The sequence below is a fragment of the Emys orbicularis genome, chromosome 14 (genome assembly GCF_028017835.1).
Source record: "Emys orbicularis isolate rEmyOrb1 chromosome 14, rEmyOrb1.hap1, whole genome shotgun sequence".
Classification (NCBI taxonomy): domain Eukaryota; kingdom Metazoa; phylum Chordata; order Testudines; family Emydidae; genus Emys; species Emys orbicularis.
The window spans coordinates 8671493-8692519 of NC_088696.1; the positions used below are offsets into that span (position 1 = coordinate 8671493).

At 41.4% G+C, this 21027-nt stretch overlaps 1 protein-coding gene across 1 annotated transcript; it reads left to right on the plus strand.

The window, feature by feature from the left end:
* Positions 1-4135: 4135 nt before the first annotated feature.
* On the plus strand, positions 4136-18943 carry MEAK7 (MTOR associated protein, eak-7 homolog). Its single transcript, XM_065416827.1, has 7 exons — positions 4136-4303; positions 11392-11622; positions 12398-12542; positions 13278-13718; positions 16339-16457; positions 17642-17821; positions 18821-18943. Exons 1-7 carry the CDS (start codon positions 4136-4138, stop codon positions 18941-18943), a joined length of 1407 nt encoding a protein of 468 aa, XP_065272899.1.
* Positions 18944-21027: the final 2084 nt, after the last annotated feature.

Below are 21027 nucleotides of genomic sequence, written 5' to 3' on the forward strand. Positions count from 1 at the left end.
TAAATAAACTGGCCCGGCCCGCCAGGGTGCTTACCCTGGCGAGCCGCGTGCCAAACGTTGCCGACCCCTGGTATAAAACCAAACACAGGGGGCCCATGCTTGGCCTTTCTCCTTTACCCACCTACGCTGCAAGCAACAAGGACACTCTGAAGACTCCAACTGAAGGGACTGGCTCAGATTTCAAGGGTGAAATCTGTGTACGATGAACTGCAATATCCAGTGGGGTGAGAAAACTGCTTAATCTAGATGTTGCCCAGTCTAATTAGGTTGAGAGTTTAGACTGTGTGCTTATATTTTATTTCTTTTGGTAACTAACTCTGACTTTTTGCCTATCACTTAATTTCGCTTAAAATCTCTCTTTGGTAGTCAATACATTTGTTTTACTGTTTATCTTTACCAGTGAGTTTGTATGAAGTGTGTGGCAAATCTGCTCAGGTTTTGCAAAGGCTGGTGTATATCCACTTTCCATTGATGAAGTGGTGAACCAATTAATAAACCTGCATTGCTCGTCTTGAGCAGTGCAAGACGGTATATTCCTGAGGTACAGTGTTGGGAGCTGGGGAGATTTGGCTTTGGTGCCTTTCTCTGTGTGATTCATGAGTGGCTCTGGGAGCATTCATGCAATCTAGCTGGGCGTTGGGTCTCCACATGTGGTTGTGCTGAGTGATAACAGCACCTGGAGGGGTTTGGTGCTGGTCACGAGCAAGGCATTATGAGAGACAGCCCAGGCTGGAGAGAGATAAGGGGGCGCAGTGGTCCCACAATCCCAGGCTGCACCCCGGGGATCCCGTCACAGCATGTTTTCAACTTTGCCTCAAATACCTAGCTAACACCACCTCACAATGAATTCAGCAGCACTAGAAATTAGGCCTGGGAAATCATCTCAAGTTGAATTTCCTTCCTTTACTATATCCCTGTGGCTTGTCTGCTAGAAGTTGTTGTTGATATTTAACTTTGTGTGTTTGTATGGAAAGGTAACTTGGGGAGGGGGAATGTTTAGGTAAAGCTTTGGTAGTTTGTTGATTCCACCGCATTGTAGATAGATGACTTCTTAGACTGCAGAGTTCTCCAGTAAGAAGGGTGAAAAGGGTGGTGGTGGCAGCCGGGAGGGTGGGTTTTGATTCTAGAGAAGCCAAGAAGGGTTGGTAAACTTTGAAAAAACATGTCTAAATCAGCATGGGTGAAGAAGTTTTGTTGGCAGCCACTAAAGTAGACTTGTTCATCACTAATACCTTTTTAAAAACTAAATGGAAGTTAGCAAATCTTCTAAAATATGCAGAGCCCAATTGAGTGTCCTGGCTGAACTATGCTCAACACAGAAACAGAATGGAGGTACAGGAAAGGTGGCTTTAAGCTGCCTTTTCACCTCTCCAGACCATGATTGTTGTAGCCATGTTGGTCCCAGGATATTAGAGAGCCAATGTGGGTAAGGTAATATCTTGTAGTGGACTAAGAGAAGATATTACCTCACCCACTTTGTTTCTCTTTATACTGTGAGGCATCGCACTCACAGCCTACTTAGGACAGCCTCATGACTGTGGCCCCTTAGTGGCTGTTGAGGCAACTGAGGGTAGCTGGAGCAAAGCAGCACTTAGATTAACCCCCTACTTCCAGCATGTTGCTTATGATGGCGGCTGTGAAGGAAGATGGCAAAGAGCTAGTTATGTTGGCTATATGTTAGCCAAAGAAACCTCTATGTAAAGTTCTTTCCCAGTGGGCAGATCCAGTACCTTTTATGACTCTTTTACACCTCCGGAACAGCATCAAGCGCTTGTAGGGGAATGGAGAATTCGGCCTGCAGCATATACCCCAAGAGGAGTAGATTTTTAGGTCTTTTACGTCAAAGAAGTCCTATTTCTGTCACTCTTGATACCTTCTCTTAGGCTGTCTTAAGAGACCTGCACTCTGTAGTAATGTCTTTACGTAATTCATTGTTTTCATACGCTAGTCATGAATTTGTATTTCCATCAGGAGATCTCGCTTGATAAAAAGCACTGATGTTTTGCTGTTGGTTTAAAAACACGTTTATACCACCAGTAGAGGATATGGTTGTGCATTTTAACACAAATCAGTGAATAGTACTGGGATGTGTTGGGTGTATGCACTTCTGTGTGGTTATTGATCCTTATATACATTTCATTTTGTCTTAAAGGTTAATGAAATGCTTAAAAATGAATAAAACACATCTTTAATGAAATTTAGACTAGGCTTTGAATTCGGTGACGCTGATGTAAATCTGGAGGCTCCGAGATGAGTAGATTCACTCCAAGTATATTCTTGTATAACTGAGATCAGAATCTGGTCTAGGGGATGTAGACTAACATTTGGTCTGTTTTTTTTTTTTTTTTTTTTTTTAAATCATTCTTTTTGTCATTTCAGGTTGATGGGATTAGATGACTGAATGTTTCAGAGTCTGCCATCTTGATATTTTTATGTACACACCATTAGCTTTAATGGGCATGCAGGGTGAAAATGAATCCCTTAATAGGTGTCAGAGCCCTGGTAAAGCTCCCCCTACTGGATACACACCTGGCTGCTGTATTTGGACCCACATGCTGGGCCTGTGTGCTTTTGAGCTCCTCCTGGTCACTGGGTAGACTCTAGCCACCATCTGTGGCATCTCTGACACACTTCCTGGTCACAGACCCCCTGTCTGGTGCCTTTTGGAAATGAGATTCTGTAGCTCAGCTGCTCCAGCCCCAAGAATCCCCAGTAACTTAAGCACTCCTTTCCTCAGAGCTTCACTCTTGTGGGCACTCTGGTTTATAGTTTACCCTCTACAGAGACACGTGATAGTTTAAGCAAATGGACATAGACTTTGCAAAAGGATTTCTCAAACAATCACTCAACTTCAGACAGCACAAGAGAAATACAGATCCATGCAAAATAAGAAATGCCTCGACGCAATTTCCTGCCTCAGTTTCCTGATCACTCTTGAGCGTTCTTTGGGATTTCGGTCAGTGTCCTTTCAGGGTTCCAACTCCCCTTTTTCCTGGACCACACTTCTCCTGGTCAAGCCTCAGATGGTGCTCTGGCAACGTAGAAGGTCCCCTCTTTTTCCAAAAGTATGTCCTGTCCCTTTTGTTCCTCCCTTTCAAAGTTCTCAGCCTTTGAGTTTTTAAGTGGCTGTTCTCCTTTATGGAGATTTTCCCTTCTTCTTCCTCTCAAGCTCTGGAGAGAACTGGTTTCATGTGGGTTGCAGCTGTCCCTTTGTGCTGCCAGGGCTAGGCCTGTTCATTTGCTGAGAGTCCTTAATGACTGTCTTGTTCAAAATTAGACACTAAGCACCATTCCCCTTCCTCCTTTGCATAGGACATGTCTACTAGTCAGGATATTGTCAAGCAGGTTACCTACCTAAATAGTATGGGAACTCATGTTAACATTGGAGAGTCTACTGAATCCAGTACTGGGGCTTTGTTTAGTCCTGTGGGTTGGGTACTATCTCTCATGAGTTACCAGCACCATAGGAACCAGGTTCTTGAGCTGTTATCTCTGAGTGCTTTGTCATGTCATTTTCCGTGGCTGTTGTTTGAATGACTTATGAAGTCAGTCTATAGAAAAAAAAATATATCAGCTGTTCTTCATTGAGACCCTACCTATGACCGATGTTTTTTTTCCTGTCATGTTCTATTGGCAGAGCTGGCTTTAGTCCATAAACCCATCAGAAAGAAATAGCATAATCAGTCATAAAGATTCCATAACCAACTTGTTCACTTGCATTTACTGATGTATTCCAACTCACAGTTTTACATTAACTCCATTGAAGCTGATTTAATCATTAAATCATATTGTTTTTTCCATTTGATAAGCCCCAAATTATGTTTGTATTGGTAGAAAGGGTGGGCTCAGTGTGCAACTTACACTACATATTGTTTTTTTAAAATCCTATTTAATGGTCACATTTTTCTTCAAGTGTGTTCAATCTCTGCTTTCACAGAGTCCTAATGGCGATATTTTATGACTAATTTGATTATTTCCCCCCCCCTCCCTTTCACAAAACTTGCACATATATGTGAGGAGTTTTTTCTATTCAGTGTTGAGGTATTTCCCCCCCCCAAATTACTTGTTTTTTCCCATGCTTTTATCCTTTTTTCCTTTCTTCTTCATCATAGGATTCCATCACTTTTTTGAAAAGATGGGAAATGTGGAAAGCAGTTGCTATGAGAACCACCTTTCAAGGTTTCTTCCTGAGGAAAAGACAGATATAGATGGAGTATTTGGTACCTTATCTGGGTCGGATGGATCCGGAGGAGTAAAGATTGGAAAAGCTACCAGAAAAGCTGTAACCCTGGCAATGTTAAAGGCAAGAAAATCTGTCATGCTTAACATGTCTGTAATGTAATTTATTGAATATTTTTCTAGAGAAGAAATAGAGATTCATGGGTAGTTAATTTTAGGTGTTATTTCATTTTAATTGCATATTAAATATTTCTTTTTGAGGGGGAAGGATATATTTAATTTTTTTCTTACAATTCAAGATTATTAATAACTGAGGTTTATTTGTACTCTTCAATTGCACCCAACTGAATAAACAACAGGTCTGATTCTGATGCATCTTAGCAGCAATATGAATATGTTTGCAGAAGCCAACAAATGGAGAGAATATTTCTCTTACCCAGAATTTATGGGTGTGTTGTAATTTACAGAATTTCTTGGCAAGTTGTAACATAAATAGATCATGTTTGGTTAAGTCATTCTTGACTGCACTCACAGCCACTAATCTTCACCCTTGTGCTGAAGTGAGAACATTTAATTTTGCGTGATTAAGCCAAGGCTGTCTGTTTTAGCAAATTAACATATATTACACTCTGTGATTAACTTTGCATTAATTTTCTAATCAAGTAAGAGGAGGAAAAATATTTTTGTAGCATTTGACAACTTTAGTGTGACAGCAGTCAAATGTCTAAACTGAAGTAATATTAAAAGTGTGTTTTAATATACACTACAGAATGGGATCCGTTAAATAAGAGCTCAGTGAAAAGGGGCATGTGGTTTAGTGACTAGGATACTGGACTGGGAGCCAAGAGACCTAGGTTATCTTCCCAGCTCTGCCACTTAGGCTTTGTCTTCACTACCCGCCGATCCGGCGGGTAGCAATCGGTTTTTCGGGGATCGACTTACCGCGTCTAGTCAAGACGCGGTAAAATCGATCCCTGATCGCTCTGCCGTCGACTCCGGAAATCCACCTCGGCAGGAGGCGGCAGCGGAGTCGGCGGCAGCGCGGCAGCGGTCGACTTTCCCGCGTCCTCACCGCTAGGTAAGCCGACCTAAAATACGCAACTTCAGCTACGGTATTCACGTAGCTGAAGTTGCGTATCTTAGGTCGGAACCCCGCTGCAGTGTAGACCTAGCCTAACTTGCTCTGTGAACGTAGGCAAGTAACATCCCCTCTCTATGCCTCTGTTTTCCCAGCTACCCTTTTGACTATATTATCAGTGTAGTCCTTGTCCACACTGGCGGCGACATTTAGGGAATGTGTAGCTACATGCAGCAGTGAAAGGCTCTGCCAGGGGGAAGGTGGCTGGGGCAGTCTCCAGCAGCAGGAAGCTCCTGGAGCCTTTCCCCACTGCTTCTCCTCTGCCAGAGCATCTTCCCGTGGCCAGAATCTTCCCTGCGATGGGGAATGGCTGTGGCAGAAGGGAGCTAGAGGGACACTACACTGCTAACAATAGCAGTGTAGATGTGGCATGCATTGCTTGGGGCATGAAGAGAGCCGTGTAGGGTATCTACCCTAAGGTTCTGGCATGCTTCTACTCTACTCGCCTAAGCTGTGCCTCGCACTGTACACTGCTCTTTAAACTCATGCTAACTGAGCGTGCAGTGTCTGTACTCTGCATGCTGCCGTAAGTGTAGATCTTAGATTGTAAGGGCCAGTTTTTTAAAGGTATTTAACACCTAAAAATGTAGATAGATGCCCAGTGTGATTTTCAAAAGCACCTAGCTTCCTTTAAAAATCGGTGCCAAAGCTGTTCGGGACAGCAACTGTTATTCACTTTTCATTTTTACACTGCCTAGCACAATAAAGTTTTAGATGTTACCATAGTACAAATAATAATAATGAATGGACACGGTGAAGGATACAACAGACATTGCTATTTTGTGTCTTCTCAAGAGATCCATGGCCCTTGTAATTTAATGTAATTAGTTCTCTTCATACCATTCTAGAAAAGGATTCCAAATACAAACATAGGTGTAAATTTATTTTAAATGTTTATTAGGCATCCTTTTGGAAAAAAATTCAAATCTAATAAATGTCATATTTACTAGTGTGACAAAACAATGCAGTAGTAATGGTGGTGAAGGGATCTGGGAAACAAATAATTTTGCACTGTGAAGGTGCGACAGCCTTCAGGTAAGATGTTTAGCTAAGCCCTGATCTCCACTTAAAATTTACATCAACCTAGATGCGTCACCCATGGATGGGAAAAATGTATACTCCTGAGTGGTGTAATTAAGCCCCCCCAACGCCTGGTGTAGACACAGCTAGGTCAGTGGAAAAATTCTTCTGTCGAGCTAGCTACCACTGCTCGGGGAAGTGGATTACCTATATCGACGGAAAAGCTCCTTCCATCAATATAGGACACGTATACACTGCACCTGGTAGTGGCATACGGCAGCCCTGCGGCTGTGCACTCTAGCACCGATAGTGTAGACATGACATAAGTTCCTGCTACTTGTCTCACTTCAAGATCCTATGGCACTTTTAGAAAACCTCTTGAACGTACCAGTACCCTAGGTGTCAGTCCCTCTCTTGATATAATAGGCTAAAATGTCTAAGGGTGGGTCTACCCTAGAAGCTCTACACTGGCGCACCAATGCAGCTGCGCCACTGTAGCGCGTCTGGTGAAGATGCTCTACGCCGACAGGAGAGCGCTTTCCCGTCGGCATAGTGCCAGTGTGGACAGCACTTGGGTTGCTGTAACTTGCGTCGCGAGGGGGAGGGGGGGTGTACTTAAGCCTTAGTGTATACCTGCCCTAAGACTGTGGGTTCCAGTTCTGCTCCGGCTGAAGTCAATGGGAGTTTTACCATTGGTGTCAGTGGGAGTGGGATTGAGCCCTACATATTGGCTTTGCTGTACATCTAGCGTGTGGTCCAGCTTCCATTGATGTCTACAGGAGTGTGGCCATTTATTTCACAGGGACGACTAGGAAGGGCACTGCACTGAAGGGATCTGATTCTGATCTCTGATGCTTTTACACCAGTGTAAGTACATTGACTGCAGTGAAGTTATTGCTGTTTTACACCAGTGTAAATGAGAGATGAATTAGGCTCAAGGTATTGAACATATTATGTGAAGTGCTTTACATACTCTCCCTTAGGTGTTATGCCAGGGGAGGGCAAACTTTTTGGCCTGAGGGCCGCAACTGGGTATGGAAATTGTATGGCGCGCTATGAATGCTCATGAAATTAGCAATTCAGAGATATTCAAATAACGTCTAATTAATAAATATACATTTTAGTGGAAATAAACATAAAACCTTACTTACTATTATAAATATACCATCATAACAACGTATTACAATAATTAAACTAAACGTAACCCCTTTCCACGCCCTCTTTGATTAATGTGAACACTGCAGCTGGTCACCCTTTTTTAAAATGGCATCAAAGTCTGGTGTCATTCTCGTGGAAATCCGCAATACTGAGCTGAGATGCTGGTCAGTTAACTGGGATCTGTAGCGAGATTTGTTGTAATTCAGCAGGGAAAATGTTTGTTCTCACACATAGGTGGAGCTGAACAAAACAAGGATTTTCTGTGCCACCTTGCAGATATTTGGGAGCTTTGATTCACTCCAGGAGGCATAAAACTCGTCCAGTTTTTCTGAATTGTACTTTTCCTTCAAGGTGGAATCGCACTGGAGATCAATGAGCTCCAGTTGTAATTCTTGTGGGGCTTTCTTGTAGTCAAATGACTGTGGGCATGACACTAGCTCCAGTGTCTTCTCTATCTTCTCAAAGTCAGAGAGTCGATGAGAAAATTCTCCGTGCAAGTCATTCAAAATTTTGCTGTACTTTTCTCTCTGCTCTGGTGACACTCCCAAATATTTCACTGTTGGAAAGTAAGCGAACACTTTGTCCTTAATTTGTTTGGAAAACAAGACTAAGCTTTGAAAGCTGTCACACTAGAATACAATTTGTGTACAATCACATTCTTTCCTTGCAGGTTTACATTAACTTCATTTAAATGTGCCAAGGTAGCCACACCAAAAGCGAGGTCGCACACCCAGTTTGAATTCTTTAATTCAGGGAAATCATTTTCTTTCCTCTGCATCTCCAGAAAAGTGCGAATTTCATTTCTGAGCTCCCACACTTGCTGCAATATCTTTCCTAGGCTGAGCCAGCGGACATTTGTATGATAAAGTAAGTCAGGGTGTTCGGCGTCATTGTCTTCAAGAAGGGAAATGAATTGCTGATGATTAAGTCCCCTCGCTCTTATTTAGTTCACTATTTTCACTACTGTGCAAACAACATGATCAATGTCCAGGACATTTTTGCAGAGGGCCTCCTGATGTATAATACAATGCAGAAAAATCACCTCTTTATCAGGGTCATCTTCTTTTACTTTGTCCTGAATTCTTTTGAAAAGTCCTACATTTTTCCAAGTTAAATTTGGTGATCCATCTGTGGTTATGTTTGCCAGTTTACTCCAGGGGAGCTTCAGATGTTCAAGGCACCCAGACACCCTCTCGTATAAATCCGATCCCTTAGTTGTGCCTTTCATTGATTCCAAAATTCCTCTGTGATTTCAAATTTGTCGTCAATTCCTCTGACAAAAATCAGTAACTGCTGTGTCCTTAATGTCAGTGCTGTCATCGAGAACTAATGGAAACAATGTAAAGCCCTGTGCTTTCTTGTTCAACTCAGAAGCCAAATGTTCATCAATCACTTCTACACGGCGAGTAACAGTTCTGCATGACAAACTAATGTTCTCTGACATGTTTTGGTATTCCAGCAACATCAACCATGCATCTTTCAAAAACTCCCCTTCAGTAAAAGGCTTATTTTGTTTAGCGATTTTAAACGCCAGAATATAACTTGCCTTTGTAGTGGCTTCCTGAACTGCAGCTCGTCGCACATAAATATTTTGCTGAGTTTTTAAGTTCGTGGTGAGTTTCTCAGCTTTCTTGCCCTTTCCTCAGTTGTTAAATTGCTGCCATCATTAGGATGTTTCGTTGAAAAATGGAGATTCAAATTGTACTCCTTAAACACCGCAATGCTCTCCTGAGAAATCAGGCATACAGCCTTCAAGTTCACGTTTGTGAAAAAATATTTTGCGTTCCATTCTTTGTTGAAAACCCGACACTCACTGTCCACTTTTTTTTTTTTTTTTTTGCAGCGCTCATTTTTGAAAGAGAAAAGAAAATCCTAACTGCTGCCCTTATGTCAAACGGCCGTTTTACAAGATGGCAGGCACTGTGAAAAAACTGGGCCCTCTCTCTAGCCTGGATTTGTCGGGCGTCAGTGCCCCTGACAATTTTAAGCCATGGCGCTCTATCCCAGAACCCATGTGGACAAGAAGAGGCAGGTGTAAATTCACCTGTAACTTTATGCCCCAGCCTCCCCCCAAAAATGTTCTTACTGTTGTACTTTGAGTTCTGTTTGCACTGTTGTATTCATTAAAAGTTTGTATATAGTAAGGGATGTTACCGCGGTGTGGCGAGAGGACTTATGAGGGGTGGCGCGCGGGGGGCTCCACGGGGCGGTATCAGGGACTCCTAGGGGCCCTGCTGGCAGTGTGACACCAAGGCAGCTGTGCCACATGCGGAGGCACCCGAGTTAGGACGGGAGCAGCTGCGGCCCCTGGGCGGTTTCCCTCCACTCGAGGCTCTCGAGGGTGGGGCCATAGGAAACTGGGAGGGGATTTGGCACGCTGCTGTGTAGGGGTGGTGAAGTCATACCTGTGCAATGTGGCGTTTAGCGTGCCAGAAGAATCTTCCCAGAAGATGGTGCTCAAAATGAACTGCTCATCACTGAGGCGGGGGCTGGGAGCGCTGGGCAGAGCGCGGCAAGCCCCTGGCCCCGCTCCCCCGGCCGGAGTGCCGGGCAGAGCGCAGCAAGCCCCCGGCCCTGTCCCCCGGCCAGAGCTCAAGGGCTGGATAAAAAGGTCCCGCAGGCCTCAAGCGACCCGCGGGCCATAGTTTGCTCACCTCTGTGTTATGCTATGTAATCACATTCTGTTTTAGTGTATGTATATATTTTGTATATTTTAGTTATTTTATATACTGTGAAAGCTTCTCAAGTCAAGAGCCAGAGATCTCCTTTAATATTATATGTCTATGATATATTGTATGAAGCTGTATACAAATTAGACAGTAATCCAAATCTTACTCATCTTACTCTCATGATCAGTCCCTTTGATTTCTGTTGTCCAGCATCGGTGGACTCTTTACATGAGTAAGGTGAACTAGATTTGGCCCAATGATTGAATTGAATATTGCTCTGCAGAGTAAAAATCCTTCTAAAGGTAGTTACTATACATGCATTCTAGTTACTTTTCAGAGTTAATTATCTTGTCTGCATTTGGTTTCTAAGAGGCAAAATTAGACGGGGGAAATTTCACTTACTTATTTCTTTAAATGCATTTGTGAGCTATATTTCCAAAAAGAAAAATTGGCATAATACATTCAAAACTTTGGTCTGACTAACTGAGCCACAGATCTTGGAAACGGTGTTTTCTTACGGAAATCCTTCACTTGCATGTTTTTAACTTTTTACAAGTTGTAGTTTAAGATCGTTACTATAAAATGACCCTGGCCTTTACATAAGAACGGCCATATTGGGTCAGACCAGTGGTCCATCCAGGCCAGTATCCTGTCTCTGAGAGTGGCCTGTGCCAGATGCTTCAGAGGGAATGAACAGAACAGGGCATTTTTGAGCGATCCAGCCCCTGTCTTCCAGTCCCAGCTTCTGGCAGTTGGAGGTTTAGGAACTCCCAGAGCATGGGGTTGTATCCCTGACCATCTTGGCTAAATAGCAATTGATGGACCTATCCTCCATGAACTTATCTAATTCTTTTTTTAGCACGGTTATACCTTTGGCCTTCACAACATCCCCTGGCAACAAGTTCCACGGGTTGACTGTGTTGTGCGAAGAAGTACTTCCTTTTGTTTGTTTTGAATCCCTGGCCTATTAATTTCTAAATAACTAAAGGTCTTACAAAATTCTGCTGGAAACCTTGGGGATACTATAAAGTAGTTGATGCAGATGGGGACTGCCTCTTTGAGAAGTGATCTTCTATGAAGGTTTCACTCTAATATATATTAGATAGTGGGATATTCAGTTCCTAACCAGTACACCTAGGCACAGATCAGCTGGATTGTTTTAGCTGCGTATAGAAGTCTTGTTCTTCCTAGTTAAAAATCTGTCCTTAACTCTTCTTTCTCTGACAGGCCCATGTCCAGGAAGCATTACCAGAGCAAATGACCTCTAGGCTATACAATGGAATAAAAAGTGTTGACCTGACTGGGAAGTCATCTGGGTCAAGTGAACAGATTGTTAAGGAGCAGTTCATAATTTTTATGTCAGCCCTTTTAAAAGGCAACGTAGAGGAGAAGAGCAGCATAATAATGAGAATGATATCTAGTACCGAAGGGCCTGTGAAGGGAAAACAAATCCAAGAGGTAAAGGAAAAAAATCATTTGTGTGTAGTTTGGTTTTTGTTTTCTTAAATGTTTTGGGGAGGTAGTGGTTAGAGCCCCGGGCTGGGATTCAGGACTTCTGGGCTCTTTTCCTAGCTCAGCCACTCACTCACTCTGACCTTGGGCAAATCATTTGAGGGCCAGATTGCGTATGGCAGTAGAGCAGGTGTGCTGTGGGGATGGAAGTACGTAGGCTTTTTCCTCTCTGCCCCCGTCAACCTGTCTCAAGAGTCAGTGGCTGCACTGGGAGGAGCATATAGACTGCTCCCTCGAAGCACACTCAGGGGTCACACACCTAAAGGGGGTGTAGAGTAGCCCAAAGGGAGAACAAGCTTCACAAACAAACGGGATGATGCAGCCCGAGCACTCCTAAGTTCCTCTGGGGGCAGTGTAGCTCCACTTCACCCCCAATATGGGCTAGATTGTAAATTACACTGCCTGACCCTCTGTTTCTTCTCAGTTTACCCATCGGTAAAAGTTGTTTAATAGTTACTATACCATGGAAGGATGTTTGAGAATTAAGGTTTATACTTGAGATCATTGGGGGAAGGATGTTTAACAAATGCGAACTATGATTATTTAACTATAGCAGACAGGTGTTATTCATAACATTTACATACGGCAACGACGTCCATATCACCCAGACCACTGCGATAAGCACCGATTAATGCCCTTGTGGGGGTGCTCTGTGGTGTTCTTGGCAATTTTCTTTTAAATAGGGAATTAAGGTTGTAATGGCAATGTTATGCCCTTCAAGTTCACAGAGGATGTGATCACCTCTGTAGTTCATGTACTGAGCTACAGGAATCTGCTGAAGGGCTGGAATCTGGAGAAGACTCAAGGTCCTGCCAGTGGAGTAAAGGCTCTGGTTTCTCAGCTGTTATCAGAACTGAAACTTGAAGGTGAGCAGTGAAAATCCTGAAATAATTTATGCTAAAATGGTGGAAATCTTGCAGAGTCAGCTGTTCTTGTAAGGTATTTGCTCTCTCTGACCTGGAGTTAGAAATTCAGATCAAGAACCAAAACGAGAGGGTTGAATTCAGATCTGGGGATGTTAATTATCCACCTACACTTCCTGATGGAATCCAGGAGCAGTTTGGATTTCAATTCCCAATTCAATCTAATTTGTAGTCATGCAGATTTATAGCTCTGTGTTTTATCTCATTAGGCCTCGTCACCATTGTAGAATTACTTGGCTTACAGTTGATTGGTGTTTTGGTGCATTTATATCCATTTATGGCAGTCTTTGCTTCTGCTGGATGAACAAAGATCATGCTTTGCTATGCCACGGTATTAGAGCTTTCATCTTGTAGAAGCCATCTGATCCGTTATAACTGAGACATCATATTTCTCAACCATCTTTCCAACACAGCTAGAGGCTGTCCCAAGTTACCAAGAGCTATGCCTCTTTCCAACGCATACGTTTACTGAATCTTGCGGACCGTATTAGCTCCTTCCATATGCAGTTTAATATTCAAATAATGAGCAAATGTGACTAAGTGTTTCCACTGTAAAAAATTAGAAGGCAGGTAATTATATACTTAGGGGAAGATATAGACTTGGATGCTATAAGCAGCTTTGCAGATCCCTTGTGAGAAATGTACAAGCTATCTTGTGTTAATGTGTTCATTATGTAGATGGGAAGAAACTTGTGGGACCGCCTCTCATGGATGCCGTGTGTGATCAAAGTACCATTGAGAACTGGGTGTTCCAAGTTCCACAGATCTCTACTTTCCTCAGTGTTATCGTCAGGCAGGGGCTCCTTGTCCTGCATTCACTCCCAGATCACGCTGAAGACCTAGTCAATTTGGTTCCAGAGTGCAAGGGCATCAACGGAAGAAGTTTTGTTAGTTTTCTGGACATCCCATCCATCATATACATCAACTCCCAGCTCCCCTCGGAGCTACAGCTCAAGTGGAGGCTTTTGTTTTCTTCTCGGGTTCACGGAGAAAGTTTTTCACAGCTGTGTGGGCAAATCATAAACAAGGGTCCTTGTATATTGGTCTTAAAGGACTCGGATGGATATATCTTTGGTGGGTTTGCATCGCAATCGTGGGATTCTAAACCACAATTTCAGGGTAAGAATTGCTTTATGTTTCGGCAAAAATCTCATGGTTTAGAGTACCAGCATGGCATGTGTTAATGAAGACTTTATCAAGGGAGCGAAGGGGAAGGAACTCTTGCAAGACCGTTGACTCTGTCCTCTTCCAAATTTTAACATGTGGCTATCTTTTGCCTTAATTTCAAAAGCTTATCTGTCTCAGTAGAAGAATAATTTGTTGACCCTGTAGTTCTTCTCCACTCCCTATTTTCTGTTTTCTCATATACAGAGTTGCCCGTAATATTGGTAAGACAACATCCAGTAGATGAACCCTTACAAAACATAGTTTAATCAAACCATTCTTTCTTTCATTTATTGATTCCCTTAGAAAATGTCTCTTCACCTGCTAGGTTGATGCTCTAACAAGAGCAGAATGTAGCCACACTGGTCGTTGATGTGTGGCTCATCGGTATCTGTTGCATTCCATGTTGTTTAGCAGGAATACCTTTCTATATCCACTTCCTGAACTCAGGAATTTTACTGGGGTAACACATATTATGCTTCTCTAAAATGTAGGAAATGCTTGCTTTCTTACATTCAAAATGAAATTATAATTCTGTATGTTGGTAAAAATCTGGCTAGTTCCTCTGCCTTATTGTGAACTCAGATCCGATACTGATGGTTGCTTTACAGTTTGTATCTGTTATTCATTGACAATTTTTAAATCCACAGGACTTACTGACCACAGAATAAATACCTTAGAACAAATGATCTTTGCAGTTCTACCCACAGACTTCACTGGAGCTCCATTGGTGTAAATGAGAGAAGAATGTGGCCCACCAAACTTCATTATTTAATAGATTAAAATAAATGTCCACTAGATGGCGGTCTTACATTTGTTTGGCTGTTGCTCTACATAGTAAAAAATAATACACACACACACACACACAATACACACACACACGGCCAAATTCTGCTCTGTATCACTGGAATGCCTTGCTGAAGCTCAGCAGAATTGGTCTTACATCTAACAGACGGATATTTCTGTATATGAATAGATGGATATTTATGTTCCTGTTTAAAATACAGCAACAAGGGGTTCCCCTTGGATCTAAAAGCTCTCATTCATGCTAGCCGAACCCTTTATTTTCCCTTTACAAAACTTGGGCAGAGGGGACTTTAGCTTTTGAAGTAGTAACTGAAGAAAAAATATATACAAGGTAACATTTGAATATGATTTTTGTGTTTCTCTCACTCCAGCAGGTTAATTTACAAAATATATTGCCATGCCAGTTGCTAATCATGTGGGTTAATGAGTGCCTTTGGGTTGGTTGGAATTTGAGAGGAGAGGATTTGAAGAATTTTAAATGGCCAAGTTATTTTCTTTTCAAATGCAGCTTGCCTCACGCATTATCACAGTTTTTTTCTGGTGAGAATTCTTGCAACAGTTCTTTAGCACTTGCCCTTCGAGAACAGCAACAAAGAGTCCTGTGGCACCTTATAGACTAACAGATGTATTGGAGCATAAGCTTTCGTGGGTGAATACCCACTTCGTCAGACGCATGGTCTCCCTTAGAGAACAGTTGTGGCAGACAGGTTACAGAAATCGGTGCAGGGGATACTTTTTAACTTGTAGATATTGAATCAAGCACTCCTTGACCTGATAAATTAGACAGGAAAAATGATATTTGATAAAAATCCTTGTGAAATTTTGCAGAGAAAATTGATTTGTGAGAGTAGAAACTCTGTTGCATTGACTTAAGATAGCTTACCCTGCTGAACATTCTCATTTATTAATACAACTCCCTAAATTACGTATTTGCTCATTTTACTCCATATTACTCATTTGTAAAACGTTATTGGTTTTAATTAACCTTTCGGTCTGGATCCCTTGCCAACTGTTCAGTAGGGCATTATCCAAGATATTGTTTCACATTTTTAGTTCTGAGTTTCTTAAACTCAAGGGGAAATGTTAGCTGAGGTCTTGATTTGGCAAAGTACTTAAGCACATACTTTGCTGAATTGGGGCCTAATTTGTGAAAATGTAGGCCCTGATCTTGTACTGTGTGTAAAAACACCTGTGCAAGATAAAGATAATATGCTACATGCTGATTAGATGGCATTTTACACCTCGCTTATACAGGTGTAAATAAGAGGTGCAAGGCGCTGACGCATCAGACCCTTAGGCCTTCTCTACATACAAAACTTGCATCAAGCTTAACTAAAAGTGTTTTTTACGTTGATCAAGCTGAATTGATACATCCCAGTTGTAGATAGAACCAAGAGTGTCCACACATAGGGGTTTGCACTGCTCCAACTAAATAGATTTAAAAACTATGTAGGTGAACCCGTGCATGTTTTGTGGGTAGCCCAGTCCTTACATTGTAATCAAACATACCCAGGATCCCTAGATTCTGCCCTCATTTATAGCCATGCAATCCCATTGATGTCTGTGGTGCTGTGTAGCTATAACAGAGAACAGACTTTGGCTATGTGTCTTGACTGAGCATCAGTACTGGCACTGCTGACATATCAGCGCTGTTTCTGAACTGTTTTGCTGCTGCTTTTTGGGATCTTGCTTTCCTGTTCTATTCATAAGTAAGTCACACTTTGTCCATTGTTTTGTCTCCGACACTTTACGCTGCTGCAATTTATAGGTGACAACAGATGCTTTTTGTTTTCCGTTTCTCCCTCTCTCGCGGTGTACACGGACACTGGATACAATGACCACTACATGTATTTGAATCATGGGCAGCAAACTATGCCAAATGGACTCGTAAGTACTAAGAAATGACAGTTTGGAAATCAGATTCGTGGCTGGTCTTTGAAAGTGTCTTGTGTATTTGTTTCTGCCTTTTTAAGCTGACATATTTCATGTGCTATGATACTTAAAGGAAGTTTTCTCCTTGTGTATTAGCTCAGCACTTTTACTGTGAGGATTTCTCACCTTAATACGTTTTCATTCAGAGTAAAGATGCCAGTTTATCTGATTATTTACAGCTGATGTTCATATTTAAACAGTAAACTGTTTAGGGTAAAATCCATTTCATGCATTTCTAACCCAAGTAACTTGGCTTTGCGCAGGTGAAGTTTCTGGGGGAGTTAAGGAGTGGAATCCATCCTCAGGTTGGGAACAACATTCAATGTTGGCATGCAGCTCTCCGGATTCTGCCACTCCATCCTATTGGCTGGAAGAGTTGGTTGCACATGTCCACACCATTTACTTGGTGTTAGATTCCCAAGACCTGCGTAATTGAAGATCCATATGACTCATCCTTAGTCTCTTCTCACTGCCACGCTCCATGCTGGTTTATGCATGGCTGGCATAAAGAAACCCCCATCAAAAACTATGCACAAGGGTTGTACAGTCTGTCTCTGTGTGACTACCCCCGGAAGTTCTCTGTTCAGGGTCTTACAGGTGGAGAGGACTTTGCATGAGTCCTCAGCACCATGGTGGATTTCAGTTATTTTAAACAAGCAGGCAAATGTTTTAAGACAGAATGTGTCAGCATTGCCTCAATAGTTACTTCAGTAATCACTGCATCCCAGTGAAATCTTGCTTTAAAGAAAGCCACATCAAATTGTACTTGTTGCTTTATATGGGAAAGTCTTGGCTAAAATGGGTATCGCCTTGTTAAAACAGGCATGTTGTCAAACAAACAGTAGCTGTTAGACTACATAGCGGGTTACATTTCTAAAGCAAGGTACAGCTGATGTGGCTGCAGAATTATCATGCTCCTGTAGGACATGCAAGGCGGGTATTGTACAGATAGTTTGCACACACAAAGGTTCAATTTGGATATGTAAACACAAGCTGATTTGAAATGCCCCATTTTACCAGCTTTGGAAATTTGGCCATAAATAGTGAAACTAGCAGCTTACAATCTACCCCTGAGCCCTGGCCTAGTTTCTGGTTTATGTGTGTTTAATAAGTATTTAATGTGATGATTTATTTCACAGGGCATGGGAGGACAGCATGATTACTTTGGGCTCTGGATAGACAGTAACTATGGGAATGGACACAGCAGAGCGAAACCTAGCTGTACCACCTACAACAGTCCTCAGCTGTCAGCTAATGAAAACTTTACAATAGATGCCATGGAGGTGTGGGCAGTTGGAGATCTCCCAAAAAGCGCAGTGGTAAGTGAATACAGTGTTTCAAAAGCTGGCAAAATTAACCTACATGTGTAGAAACATACAACAGAGAATATATTTAACATATTTCTACGATGTTTTAAATATGTTGACTTTTTGTCCTAGCACCCATTGCTATGTCAGCTAAATACTTTCTGAAATTTAAAACACATAAAGTACATATGCCAACTGGAACAAGAGGCATAAATGGAACAAACCACGACTACTGCAGCTGTCTGTATGAAACATTGGCTGTGCTATTGTAATCCTTTAAAATAACTCTATGATGCTATATATTTGAAGCATGTAAATATCAAAGAGGGAGTGGGATTATTTCGGGTGTTAAAGAGAAGGGAATCAAGAGAGCCATAATTTAGTCAGGGATGCAGGAAATCTCTGTGGGGCTTGGTTTCAATAAGAACAAGTGGGGAAGGTCTTATTGCCTAAGACATGCATAAATAAACTTGTATGAAAGTTTCTCTGCTCCTGAGGCCAGGTTGGGAAATCTGTCTTTGTACAGTAAATTTTCCTCAGGTGTGTGTGTGTGTGTTACATTGTCTATTTTACACAGCTGATATTTTCTTTTCACATTATGTAAACATGCCCAGAGGCTATACAGTGCGCACACATCTGGAAATAGAAACAGAACTAGTCTTTTAGGAAGACTGCCAAATTGTATTTGAATCACTTAAAAGTTCACGTCTGCACTTGAAATATTGGGTCAGATTAACCAGTATCTTCTGACTGGTTTGTGACCCAAAGCAACCATAAACAGTAAACTGGCCTGCTAAGCCAACCTTACAGCTGTCTTGTGTCACTGGAGCGGCGCAAAGTAGTTGGTATGTCCTAGTGAATCTTTTCCGTTTACATGCACCTGGGAAATCATCATAACAATCTTTAAAACCAAACAAGCAGCTTATGGATATTCAAGCTTAATTTACTTGTGACTTGACCTTGTTGACATTTGTGATGACATTTTAAATTGCCTTTTCGATTTTGTTTAAGCTAAAGGGTAAGAAGAGCATCCTGGATACAGACCCCGAGGCTCACGCCTTGTTAGAAATGTCTGGAAAAAGTCGTCAGAGCGATGGTTTGCGAGAGCAGATTGAAGATGATGATGACAACTAAGATGACCCATGTGACTTGGATTGTTCTGCCTGATCCCATCTAGTGCTGATATTCCTTGGACAGGATATTTTGTCATCTGTTTCCACTTGTATAATTAGCTGAAACAAAAATACAGTGTAAAGAGTATTCGCGTAATAGTTAGGTCCAGGAAGATGTCATGACTGCAGATGGTTTCTTTTGGAAGAGTGGGAATTTAGATAGCTGTCTAAGTCCTGGTTGTAGCTGGAAATAAATGTAATAGCATTTGCAATAGGTTCATTTTCCTCTCTGCATGCAGATATTAAGTACAAATATTATTATTGCTGCTTAGTCACATGGAGTATTAACTTTTACTGTATATAGAATTTCAAAGATGTCAAACAGGCTTTTGATATCTCAGCTGAAAATAATTCCTTGCATGCAGTGAAATCGGCTTCATTATTTAAATGTCTCTGCAGCGTACAAGTTGTTAACATTTTAAAATGGGATTTGTATAACAGTCCAGGTCAGTCTTTATAAAGGGTGTGCTTCATTTGCGTTGTGGCTGTAAAAGCTGCTTCAAATTAGGATGTATTTCTAAGCTCAGCTTTTCTATAAATTACAGTATGTGGATTGTACACAGAAACATAGAACTCTGGATAGACTGCATCCAGTTCTGCACTGATTTGTGCTAGACTTCATTTATTATTATATTATTATTAATATTATTATTGCTGCTTAGTCACATGGCATATATGGATTGTACACAGAAACATAGAACTCTGGATAGACTGCATCCAGTTCTGCACTGACTTTTGCTAGACTTCATTTGAGTGAAGTTTCACTTAATTAATAAGCCAGCACAGAATTTTCCCTTTGTAAAACAGCCATTCAGGGATTCAACCACAAAGACTTCTATCAGTGGGCCCAGTCCTGTGGTTCTTACTCAGGCATAACTCCCATTGATGTCAATGGAAATTCTCTTGGAAAATGCCATCAGAGGTAGTCTCGCTTGAGACTGGAGTGCGCGATTACGCCATAAGGAGCCATACAACTAAAAACCTATACAAATGTTAGAGTTAATGTCTTATTACAGATTTTGTTACAATGAAATCAATGATCACTCATTTTAAAAAAAATATTTTGACCTCTGATTAGCTCCTTCTCTGTTATTTACAACACTCGTCTGTGCTGGTGAGTAACTACAATCAATCGGTCACATTCAGGGCTTTTTTCTACTAGAATCCATTCATAGCTATCAATATTTCAGTTCTTTGAGTATTGCTAACCCTCTAGCTATGTAATTTACTCGCCAAACAAACCCACTTCTACTGAGAACTAGAATTTTCGCCCCAGCAAGTGACATGGGGAATTGAAAATCAGTATTGATCTCTTTATTGATATGTATGACTGAGGAATCTTTCTCCCAGTAAAGCAGAAGATCACATCAAAGCATCTTTGTATTAGACTGGATTCATTGTCATATAAAGGGTCTAGGTGTTCACTGTTGACACTGCATGGTGCATAAAATATACTTTAACAGTGTATATGATCAGGGTCCAATCAACTCTAATGCCACCCTGAAAGTATTTTCTAGTGTATCCTTAGCTATCTGGTGCTTCTTCATTGGGTGCCAAAGTAGGACATTCAAATTAGCTTGTATTTATGTCTTCACTTTATAATGTGAGAAGTAGGTGGGATTCATGATTACTATATATAAAATTATTGTTGAAAGGGAACATGGACAAATCCCTCCTGCTGTAGACCCTGGTAATCATCTGTGCATTTTGTACCCTACCCATAATAATGGTTAGCGTATATGTGGTACCTATTCATCAGTATAGGTTGGGAAGGCTAAGCTAATATTGTGTGTTTATCTAAATGATCAAGTTAGGTTCCAGAGTCTTTACTCAACACAGAATTTTGAGCACGTTAATTATACTGAACTTTTTACACAATTGTTTTCTTCTCTGAATGTTTTTATAATCATTTTAAATGATATGTAACAGAACTGCTGTACAAGATCAATTAATAAATGTATTTGGTTCTTTCTGTAACAGTGTTATTTTTACATCCTGCCTCCTGAAATTTCCCCAACAATTTCAATTAGCTATTATTCTCTGTCT

Excerpts from the sequence above, each read along its gene's own strand:
- MEAK7 (XM_065416827.1), top strand. The coding sequence starts at position 4,136 with ATGGGAAATGTGGAAAGCAGTTGCTATGAGAACCACCTTTCAAGGTTT. Across the intron at positions 16,458-17,641 it reads AAACTATGCCAAATGGACTC|GGCATGGGAGGACAGCATGA; the intron begins GTAAGTACTAAG and ends TTTATTTCACAG. Across the intron at positions 17,822-18,820 it reads ATCTCCCAAAAAGCGCAGTG|CTAAAGGGTAAGAAGAGCAT; the intron begins GTAAGTGAATAC and ends ATTTTGTTTAAG.